Source organism: Colius striatus, chromosome 9 (assembly GCF_028858725.1).
Source record: "Colius striatus isolate bColStr4 chromosome 9, bColStr4.1.hap1, whole genome shotgun sequence".
Classification (NCBI taxonomy): domain Eukaryota; kingdom Metazoa; phylum Chordata; class Aves; order Coliiformes; family Coliidae; genus Colius; species Colius striatus.
The window spans coordinates 139310-150835 of NC_084767.1; the positions used below are offsets into that span (position 1 = coordinate 139310).

The window sequence follows — 11526 nt, forward strand, 5'->3', positions numbered from 1 at the left end:
CAGCTGCACCCACACTGCTGCAGTGGCACCCATCACCTCTAGGCTCATTTCAATTGCCAGAGACCTTTAATAGCACAGTGGGGGGACCCACACACAACACCCACATCCCTGGCACCGGCACAGGTGCTGTGGCACCTCACCACAGCATCAGCCACACGGTGTGGCTGAACACCAGCTCTGCCTCCTCCTCCTCGTCGCCCGGGGCCATGCAATGCCCCTTCCCACCCCCTCCAAGCCTCACCCCCGCCCCGCGGCCCCGCCGCTCTCCGCCTCCCCCGCCCCTTCCCCTCCCCGCAGCAGCTGCACCAGCTCCCCCGTGAGCCGATACCTCTTCCCCTCCCACCAAAAGTGAGTCGGGGGCTGCTCCGGCCCCTGCTCGTACTCGAAGCGGGACCCCCACTCCAGAGCCAGCGCCGAGCGCACCGGCCCCGCGCCCCCCGCCCGGCCCGGCGCCGGGTGGTACAAGCGCCCGTTCTCCGGCAGCATCACCAGCGCCTCGGGCCGGAACGGCACGGCCAGCCGCTCCCCGCCGCCGCAGAACGACAGCACGGCGCGGCGGGAGCAGGAGGAGGCTGAGGAGGAGGCGTCCGGGGGCAGGAGGCGGGTGAAGACGATGGGTCTGTGCTCGCAGCGCAGGAGGTTGCGCTCCGCGCCGCAGCGGGACACGAACGGGAATTCGCGCTCGTAGCGGCCGCTGCGGTTCCGCTCCAGCCGCGTGAAGAAGAACGTGAGGAAGGTCACGTCTGCCGGGATGGACCCTCATTAACCCGCGCCTCTCCTTAATTAACAGCCCCCCCTTTTAATTAAGCCGCATCGCCGCTCGTGGTTAGCCCGCTGGGAACGGCCGCTGCGGGGCTGCGAAGGGAGGGTGAGGAAGAAGAGGAGGAGGAAGGCAACGTCTGCTGGGATAAACCATCATTAACCCCTTCCCACAATTAACTCCGTGTGCTCCTAATTAACCTCCAACCCTCCTAATTAACCTCCAGCCCCCCTAACTAACCCCCAGTCCCCCCATGGTTAACCCTCTCAAAACAACCACTGCGATTCTAAGGGAGGGTGAGGAAGAAGAAGATGAGAAAGGCAACGTCTGCTGGGATAACCCCTTCCCACAATTAACCCCCAGTGCTCTTAATTAACCCCAACCCTCCTAATTTAACCTCCAACCCTCCTAATTAACCTCCAACCCTCAGTCCTCTCATGATTAAAGCTGCTCAGAACAACCACTGCTAAGGGAGTGAGGAAGAGGAAGGTGATACCTGCCAGGATGGACCCTAAGTAACCCCACTAATTAACCCCTAAACCTCCTAATTAACTCCCACCCTCCTAATTAACCCCAACCCTCCTAACTAACCCCCAATTCTCCATAATGAACCCTCCCATAGAGGCTGCCGGGGTTCAGCTCCAGGTGAGTGAGGAAGGCAACGTTAATTAACCTCACACCCTCGTTAATTAACCCTCCCCTAATTAACACCGGAGAAAGGGGGGTGTTCCTTAATGGGAAAGCGATTTGAAGGGGCTGAGGGAGGTTGGGGGGGGGGGGGGGGGGGGAGGGTGAGTAGGGATCAGTGTTACCAAGTGCCTGGGAGCAATTAAGGGCAGGAAGTGGTTAATTAAGGCGGTGATTAATATGCAAATTAGGTTGAGAGGAGGATGTTTTGGCACCTACAAAGGCAATGAAGGGGATGAGAGTATCTTCTCCCCACTCCACAGCCCCCCCAATACAGATGAGACCCCAAATAAAGATGAGTCTCTAATTAAAGACCCTAATTAAGGCTAAAACGCTACTGAATGGTGATGGGGAGGAGGGATTTTGGGGTGATTTGGTTTTTTGGAGGGGTTCTGAGGAGATTTGGGGGGGTTGGGGGGATTTTGATTGCTTTTGGAGAGAGTTGGAGGGGATTTGGGGTTTTTTGGGGGGGATTTGGGGGCTTTGAGGATTTTCGGGGGATTTATTTTGGGGGGGCTGGAGAGGATTTGGGGGTTTCTGGGGGGCTTTTGTGTTTTTTGGGGTGATTTGAGGGGATTTGGAGACTTTGGGGATTGTTTGGGGGGATATTTTGGGGGGTTTGGGTGGATTTTGACATTTTTGGGGGGGTTGGAGAGAATTTGGAGGCTTTTTGGGGGGGATTTGGGAGGTTTTGGGATGCTCTGGGGGGATTTGAGGGGGATTGTTGGGATTTGGGGGCTTTTGAGGTCAGGGGGAGTTGGGGTTTGGTTTTTTGGGAGGATTTGGGAGGCTTATTTGTGGGGGTTTTAGGGTGGGATTTGGGTCTTTGGAAGGGGTCAGAGAGGATCTGGGGGATAATTTTGGGGGGATTTTGGTTTTTGGGGGCATTTTGAGGGGTCATTTTTGAGGGGGAGGATTTGGGGGGCTTTTGGGGGGATCCCAGTACCTTTGAAGCAAGTGATGAAGTTCTTCACTTTGGTGTCATCGAGGAAAAGCTGCAGAAAAAAAGGGGAAAAGCCTCAAAATCCCAAAGCAGGTGCAAGGGCCAAATGGGATCTGGCTGGGACCCATCCAGGGGCCATCTGGGATCCATCCAGGGGTCATCCAGGCTCTGCCCTGGGTCCATTTAGAGTCTTTCTGTGGGGGTTTTGTCCAGGATCCGTTTTGTCTCTGGGCTGGGATCCATCCAGGTTGTGTCCTGGGTCCATTTAGAGCCTTTTGGGGAGGGGGGGGTTTGTCTGGGATCCATCCAGGCTCTGCCCTGGGTCCATTTAGGGCCTTTTTGGGGGGGTTTTGTTCGGGATCTGTTTTGTCTCTGGGCTGGGATCCATCCAGGTTGTGTCCTGGGTCCATTTAGGGTCTTTTTGGGGAGGTTTATCCAGGATCTGTTTTGTCTCTGGGCTGGGATCCATCCAGGCTGTATCCTGGGTTTATTCAGAGCCTTTTGGGGAGGGGGAGGTTGCCTGGGATCCATTTGGGATCCATCCAGCCTCTGCTCTGGGTCCATTTAGGTCTTTTTGGGGGAGACTGTCCAGGATCTGTTTGGGTTCTGTGCTGGGATCCAGTTGGGATCCATCCAGCATCCATCCAGCCTCTGTCCTGGGTCCGTTGAGGTCTTTTTTGGGGGGGTTCTGCCCAGGATCCATTGGGGATCCTCTCGGATCCTTACAGACACGCCCTTAACCCTATAGACACCCACATATATCCCTAGAGACATCCCATAACCCTACTGACACTCATACAGACACCCCCTTAACCCTATAGACACCCACATATATCCCTACAGACACCCCCATAACCCTACTGACACTCATACAGACACCCCCTTAACCCTATAGACACCCACATGTATCCCTACAGACACCCCCATAACCCTACTGACACTCATACGTACCCCTAGAGACACTCCCATAACCTTACAGACACCCCCTTAACCCTATAGACACCCCCATAGATCCCTATAGGCATCCCCCATAACCATATAGGCACCCACATATATCCCTATAGACACCCCCATAACCCTACTGACACACACACACGTATCCCTATAGACACACACATGACCATACAGACACCCCCATAAGTCTGTAGGCACCCACATATATCCCTATAGGCATCCCCGAAGCCTATAGACACCATATTTATCCCCCCATAGCCTTCTCATAGCCCCTATAGCCCCGTCTAGCCCCCCATAGCCTCCTCATAGCCCCCCATAGCCTTCTCATAGTCCCCATAGGCCCTTCATAGCCCCCTATAGCCCCCTCATAGTCCCCCATAGCCTCCTCAGAGCCCCCATACCCCCTTCATAGCCCCCCATAGCCTCCTCAGAGCCCCTATAGCCCCTTCATAGCCCCCTATAGCCCCCTCATAGCCCCCCATAGTCTCTTCATAGCCCCTATAGTCCCTATAAACCCCTCATAGCTCCCATAGCCCCCATAGCATCCTCATAGCCGATATAGCCCCCCATAGCCCCGTTATAGCCCATATAGCCCCCCATAGCCCATATAGCCCCTACATAGCCCCTATAGCCCCCCATAGCCCATATAGCCCCTTCATAGCCCCTATAGCCCCCCATAGCCTCCTTATAGACTATATAGCCCCCCATAGCCTCCTCATATCGCCCTCATAGCCTCCCATAGCCTTCTCATAGTCTCTATAGCTCCTTCATAGCCCCCCATAGCCTCCTCAGAGCCCCTATAGCCCTCATAGCCCCCCATAGCCTCCTCATAGCCCCCATAGTATCTTGATAGCCCCCCATAGCCTCAGCATAGCCCCTACAGCCCCCCATAGCCCATATAGCCCCCCGCAGCCCCCCACTGATGGGCTCCAGAGGGAACGAGCAGCACCGGCCAGACGCTTTTTATTCACACGCCGTGGGGGGAGGGGCGGGGAGTGGTGCCTCTGGACCCCTCCCCCCAATCTGGACCCGTCCCCCCACGCCCCCGGCCCACGCGCGGGGAGGGTCCCACAGCCGCGGGGGGGGGGGGGCTCGGGGAGATGCTCGGAGTTGGCTTCATAATAAATAAAAGGCTGAAACGGAAAAAAAGGGGGAAAAAGGGGAAAAAGAGAGAGGGGAAATACAAAAGCTGAGGGGGGGAAAGGGTTAAATGGGAACAGAGGAAGTGGGGACCCCCCCACACACCGGTGTCACCCCCCACTCTCCCCCTGTGCCTCCTCCCCCCCACGCCTGGCAGTGAGCAGAGCTGGGAGGTAGTGCTGGGGGTCCCCCCACCCTGGGACCCCCCTCACCCTGTGACATCCACCTCGGGGACCCCCTGTGCCTTGGGGATCCCCCGATTCTCCCATTCTCTGGAAAGAATTCTCTGTCTTTTATACTGTGTGCACAAAGTACATTCCACCAAGCCCTCCAATTATCACCCAAATCCTGCAACTTTCAGATATATACCAGCATTAAATTCAGAGGAGTAGTCTAGTTACCAGGCACAAAATCTGTATGTCTAAATCTGTGCACACTATAAAATCAATCAAGTCTTTTAATTATCAGTCAAATCCTTTCAGTTTCAGAAAGCTGCCTGCCTGCAATAACTTAAGAAGAATACTCCAATTCTTAGATAACAATTCTGTACTTTTATACTGTGTACACAAAGCACATTCCACCAAGTTCTCCAATTATCAGCAAAATTCTGTAACATTCAGATATATACCAGCATTAAATTCAGAGGAGTAATCAAGTTATCAGGCACAAAGTCTGTATGTCTAAATATATGCATAATGTAAAACCAATCAAGTCTTCCAATTATCAGTCAAATCCTTTCAGTTTCAGAAAGCTACCTGTCATAAATTCAGAAGAATACTCCAATTCTCTGGAAAGAATTCTGTATATTTATACTGTGTGCACAAAGTACATTCCACCAAGCCCTCCAATTATCAGCCAAATTCTGCAACTTTCAGATATATACCAGCATTAAATTCAGAGGAGTACTCTAGTTGTCAGGCACAAATTCTGTATGTTTTATTGTGTACACACTGTAAATTCAACCATGTCCTCCAATTATCGGTCAAATCCTTTCAGATTCAGAAAGCTACCTGTAATAAATTCAAAAGAATACTGTAATTCTCTGGAAAGAATTCTCTATCTTTTATACTGTGTGCACAAAGTACATTCCACCAGGCCATCCAATTATCAGCCAAAATTCTTTAACTTTCAGATACATACAAGCATTAAACTCAGATGAGTGGTCTACTTATCAGGCACAAATTCTGTATGTCTAAATCTCTGCACACTGTAAAATCAATCAAGTCTTCCATTATCAGTCAAATCCTTTCAGTTTCAAAACGCTACCTGTCATAAATTCAGAAGAATACCGCAATTCTCTGGAAACAATTCTGTATCTTTATACTCCGTGCACAAAGTACATTCCACCAAGCCCTCCAATAATCAGCCAAATTCTGTAACCTTCAGATATATACCAGCATTAAATTCAGATGAGTAGTCTACTTATCAGGCACAAATTCTGTATGTCTAAATCTCTGCACACTGTAAAATCAATCAAGTCTTCCATTATCAGTCAAATCCTTTCAGTTTCAAAACACTACCTGTAATAAATTCAGAAGAATACTCCAATTCTCAAATGATAATTCTGTATCTTTGTACTCTGTGCACAAAGTACATTCGACCAAGCCCTCCAATTATAAGCCAAATTCTTTTACTTTCAGATATATACCAGCAAAAAATTCACGTGAGTAGTCTAGTTATCAGGCACAAATTCTGTACGTCTCAATCTGTGCAAACTGTAAAATCAATCAAGGCTTCCAATTATCAGTCAAATCATTTCACTTTCAGAAACCTACCTGTCATAAATTCAGAAGAATACTCCAATTCTCTAGAAAGAATTCTATATATTTATACTGTGTACACAAACTATTTTCCACCAAGACCTCGAATTATCAGCCAAATTCTGTAAATTTAAGATGTACACAAGCATTAAATTCAGAAGAGTAGTCTAGTTATCAGGCAAAAATTCTTTATGTGTAAATCTCAGCACACTATAAAATGAACCAAAGCTTCCAATTATCAGTCAAATCCTTTCAGTTTCAGAAAGCTACCTATAATAAATTCAGAAGAATACTCCAATTCTCTGAAAACAATTCTGTATCTTTTATACTGTGTGCACAAAATACATTCCACCAAGTCCTCAAGTTATCAGCCAAAATTCTTTAACTTTCAGATATATACCAGCATTAAATTCAGAGGAGTAGTCTAGTTATCAAGCACAAATTCTGTATGTGTAAATTTGTGTACACTGTAAAATCGATCAAGTCTTCCAATTATCAGTCAATCCTTTCAGTTTCAGAAAGGTACCTGTCATAAATTCAGAAGAATACTCCAATTATCTGGAAAGAATTCTCTATCTTTTATACTGTGTGCACAAAGTACATTCCACCAAGCCCTCCAATTATCACCCAAATCCTGCAACTTTCAGATACATACCAGCATTAAATTCACAAAAGTAGTCTAGTTATCACGTACAAATTCCATATGTTTTATCGTGTGCACACTGTAAAACCAATCAAGTCTGCCAATTATCAGTCAAATCCTATCACGTTAAGAAAGCCACCTGTAATAAATTCAGAAGAATACTCCAAGCCTTGGACGAGAATTCCGTATGTTTATACTGTGTGCACAAATTATATTCCACCAAGCTCTCCAAGTATCAGAAAATTCTATAACTTTCAGATATATACCTGCATTAAATTCAAAGGAGTAGTCTAGTTATCAGGCACAAATTCTGTATGTTGTATTGTGTACACACAGTAAATTCAAACATGTCCTCGAATTATCGGTCAAATCCTTTTAGTTTCAGAAAGTTACCTTTCATACATTCAGAAGAATATTCCAAGTCTTAGACGAGAAATATGTATTTTTATACTGTGTACATTCAATAAAGCACTCGAATTATCGACCAAATTCTGTAACTTTCAGATATATACCACCATTAAAGTCAGAGTAGTCTAGTTACCATTTTTAACCAACACCGAGCATTTACAGCAGAAGACAGCTTGCCTTCTCTTCCGATTGGCTCGGGCGTTGCTAAGCGACGCCGACGGGAGATTCCGATTGGCCGCGAAATTCAAAATGGCGGCGAAAGGACGGCGCTTTCCGATTGGCCAAGGGCGGGCACGTGAAGCAGGAACGGGCGACGCGCGATTCCGATTGGCCGAAAAATCCAAGACGGCCGCGAGAGGACGCGGCCTTCCGATTGGCTCGGGCGTTGCTAAGCGACGCCGACGGGAGATTCCGATTGGCCGAAAAAGTCAAGATGGCCGCGAGAGGACGCGGCCTTCCGATTGGCTCGGGCGTTGCTAAGCGACGCCGACGCGCGATTCCCATTAGCCGAGAAATTCAAGATGGCGGACGAATCGACGCCGCTTTCCGATTGGCCGCGGGCGGCCACGTGAACCGGGAACGGGCGACGCGCGATTCCGATTGGCCGGCAGGTAAAAAAGCCGAAAAAATTCGAAAAAAAGCAGAAAAAACCCAAAGAAGCGGCAGTAAAAAAGCAGAAAAAAAACCCAGAAGCAAGGGAGATTAAAGGCGGAAGCGAGGGAGCGATCAGGGAGAAGAAATTGGCGAAGAAAGGCAGAAAAGTGGCAGGAAAATATAGAAAACCGCGGGAAAAAAGCAGAAAACGCACAGAGAAAAGGCTGAGAGAAGGCAGAGGGAGGACAGAAGAGAGGCAGGAGAACGGCGGAAAAAAATAGCAGAAGAGAGACAGAAAACGTTGGAAACGAATTTTGAAATGACAGGAAAAACGGCAGTTCAAAGGCTGAGCAACGGCACTAAAACGTGGCAGGAAGCAAGAAGTAAGGCAGGAGAAATACAGAAGAAAGGCAGAAAACCGCTAGAAAATCGTTAGGGAAAAGGTAGAAGAGAAAGGCACAACAAACACATGAAACGCAGATTAAAGCCTGCCATCTCGTTTTCCGCCACTGGGTGGCAGCGCCGCGCGGCTCCCGGGCTGCGATCTCGTTTTCCGCCACTGGGAGGCAGCGCCGAGCGTCCCGGGCTGCGATCTCGTTTTCCGCCACTGGGTGGCAGCGCCGAGCGTCCCGGGCTGCAATCTCGTTTTCCGCCACTGGGTGGCAGCGCCGAGCGTCCCGGGCTGCGATCTCGTTTTCCGCCACTGGGTGGCAGCGCCGCGCGGCTCCCGGGCTGCGATCTCGTTGTCCGCCACTGGGTGGCAGCGCCGAGCGTCCCGGGCTGCGATCTCGTTGTCCGCCACCGGGAGGCAGCGCCGCACCGGTCCCGGCTGCAATACCGCCCGTCGCCACCGGGTGGCAGCGCCGAGCGCACCGCGGCCCGTTTCCGCCAGGGGGCAGCACCGAGCCGCTCTTCTTGCGGCAACGCGGGGACACCCTGAGCGGGCCCGGGAGCAAGGTCCCGGGGAGACGCAGAACGGCAGGCAGAGAAGCAAAGGCCTGAAATCGAGAGCGGGAAAACACGTTGAAAAGGCAGCTCTGACACGGAGGGACAGTTTCTCTAACTTATTTTAAAGCACTGTTTTACCTACCACGGAGGCAAGGATGATTATACCTAAAACTGGTAAAAACCTGAGCAGTTATTCCTCACTGTCACTCACCTGTACTAAGGTTTCATGAGTGAAATGCTGGCAATTCCAAACTGTAGACAGACAAGTACCAGGGAGGGTGTGGAGGCTCCTTCCTTCGAGGTCTTCAAGACCCGCCTGGACGTGTTCTTACGTGACCTGATCTAGCCGGACCTGCTTCTGCAGGTAGGTTGCTCTAGATGATCTCTAAAGGTCCTATAGCTGCATCTCGAACGTGCTAGTCCTTCTATAGCCTCATAAAATCCACTCCCTCGCTTGACACAGAAGGACTATCCACAACGGATCTTGCCAAAAAATGCCCTTGTGCTGTGGAGGACACGGGAGTTTTTCCATCAAGACCGCTCTAGTCACCGAGATGTTTACCAAAGAAAACACCCACAGCCGAGATAGCCTCAGATTTCAGGTCTTGTGCACGTATACGTGGGAGAAGACCTCCATAACTCACGCTACTAGCATTACAGGGGAAAAAAAACGATGACGAAGGAGGTAATCGGAAGAACACCTTATTTAGGAAACAGCTCCGGGAAAAAAAAACCAAAAAACCACAACATACCACGGTAGCAATGCCAGAACATCTGGGCAGCTGGGCTGCACTGCACTTTGTTACTAGCAAACATCTCTCTAGTGCGGACATCGTCACCTCATACTTATTCCCCGTCTTGCCCAAATCCCCTCGGGAAGCTCGTGGCAGAGCAGAAAATACTGTGACAAGCACCGGGCCCAGCCAGCCCCTTTATAGTTAGCCAGACTTCTCTACTCTTTCAGCTTGGAGAAAAAAATCCCCGGTAAGAGCACGTGGCTCCTCGCGTCCCTTTGTGCCGAGCTGGTAACTGCCTGGGTTGCAGTTATGTACAGATGCTAGAGTCAGACACCAACAGTAACAAATTAGCAGAGAAGTCTGACCATCTGGTAAAGAGTTGATTTCTTTACTCTTCACCGTGGTAGACCAACATAGCTCAAGATCTCGCCGAGTCGGGGTATAAAACATATGGTCACTTAACCCAGCCAGGTCAGGGTCCCAGCTGCCTCCCACCCAAAAGCCCTGCATGGGAAACCTCTCCCCTCCTCAGCAGTTCCCAAAGTCAATCTCAAGCAGCTGCACCGCAAGGCAAAGGCAGCTCAGGCTGTCAGCACGGAAAGAGGAAAGCCAGAAATCTAACGGGTAAGTGCAGAAGCCCGGGAAAACGTAATCAAGCTTTAAATACGGACTTTTCCTAAAAGGTCCCAGGTGAGCCACTGCAGAGAAGGCAAACTGTCTTCTCTGCTGTAAATGCTCTGCTGTATGCAAGGAGAGAGCAGCTCTCACCTGGCACCGCTGCCTCCTCCAGCCAGGGCACACCACCAGCCCACAGGGAAACTGCGATGCCTCCAGTACGGAGAGGGAAAGCAATAAGCAAACCTTAGGAGGCCATGCAGCTGGGCACTAGCTACCTGTTCTCGGAATTAACTTCCCCGGGTTGGCGGGATCTCTACTTTCAACTTGGAAACCAGCTCTCTAGCTGTGTGGGGAATGCCAGAGCTGGACTGACTCAAACCTCAGCTAACAAGCCGTCAGCTCAGCTTCCCGCACGCTCACTGTCCCGAGCATCTGCTGACACTCTTTCCAAGCAGGATGAGTCTCCTTATCTCAACAGGACTCACAAGGTCAGAGCCCACGGCCGAGCCTACAGCAACATCTTTTAGCTCTTAAAACAAACCAGAAACAACATAACGAGAGAAAGATCCTCACCTTACCAAACCTCTGCTCTGTTCCTTGAGGGACAGTCAGCCCCGCAGCTATGCCAAGGAAAGCTACAGGTCCCCAAAACCTCAGGAAATCAAAGGCCAAAGCAAACCAACAGCAGGTAGAGCAGAGACGTGCCAGCACGGCATCAGGGCAGTCAGTGGCCCCACAGGGATGGGGCAAAGCCCACCTCTCTGCAGCAGCCAGGACGCTGCCTGGGCTGACAGACCGTGTCCTTCCGTGCCTTTTAAACCCATCTCTGCTGTGGGATGGTAGGTCCCACGGAGACACTGAAAGACCACCTCTGAAACAGGAAGAGTCCACAACATCTCAGCAACCTCCTCTCCTTCCCGCTCCCCCGGGCACAGCTCGGGGCTGCAGACCCGGGCTGAAAGACAAACGGATCAGAAACACACGCCTTACCCCACAGCAGGATTGCCTCATCTTAAACACCTCCGACATCTTTCAGCAGCTCCTCAGACACCCCACCCCGCTTCTGCTCATCCCTATCCCTGAGGCTTTCACCTGCTTCTCGAGCTTCAGGCAGCAGCTCCCACAGAGACGGTTCACGGGCACCACCGGGAGCAGTGAGGTGTTGACCAGCTCCCCCAGACTCACCCCCTCAGGCATCCACTGTGAAAAAGAGACCAGAACTGTCCTCCCAGAGACAAAAGGAGCACAAGCAGAGAGGGCGACTCCCCCGAAACCCCCACACTGTACCCTTCCTCTGGGTTAGAGGACAGTCTTGGGGAACAGGGCGATCCCAA

At 50.8% G+C, this 11526-nt stretch overlaps 1 protein-coding gene across 1 annotated transcript; it reads right to left on the minus strand.

The window, feature by feature from the left end:
- Positions 1–221: 221 nt before the first annotated feature.
- Positions 222–11221, minus strand: LOC133626087 (UPF0598 protein C8orf82 homolog). The gene is made up of 3 exons (XM_062002725.1): positions 11183–11221; positions 8710–8887; positions 222–758 (listed from the first exon to the last, which is right to left on the minus strand). Exons 1-3 carry the CDS (start codon positions 11219–11221, stop codon positions 238–240), a joined length of 738 nt encoding a protein of 245 aa, XP_061858709.1. The 3' UTR covers positions 222–237.
- Between the last annotated feature and the right edge of the window lie 305 nt (positions 11222–11526).

Coding starts and splice junctions, on each gene's coding strand:
- LOC133626087 (XM_062002725.1), bottom strand. CDS start 11,221: ATGTCGGAGGTGTTTAAGATGAGGCAATCCTGCTGTGGG. Junction 8,888..11,182: donor TGAGGCAATCCTGCTGTGGG/GTAAGGCGTGTG, acceptor TCTCGATTTCAG/GCCTTTGCTTCTCTGCCTGC. Junction 759..8,709: donor CGGTATTGCAGCCGGGACCG/GTGCGGCGCTGC, acceptor CGGGTTAATGAG/GGTCCATCCCGGCAGACGTG.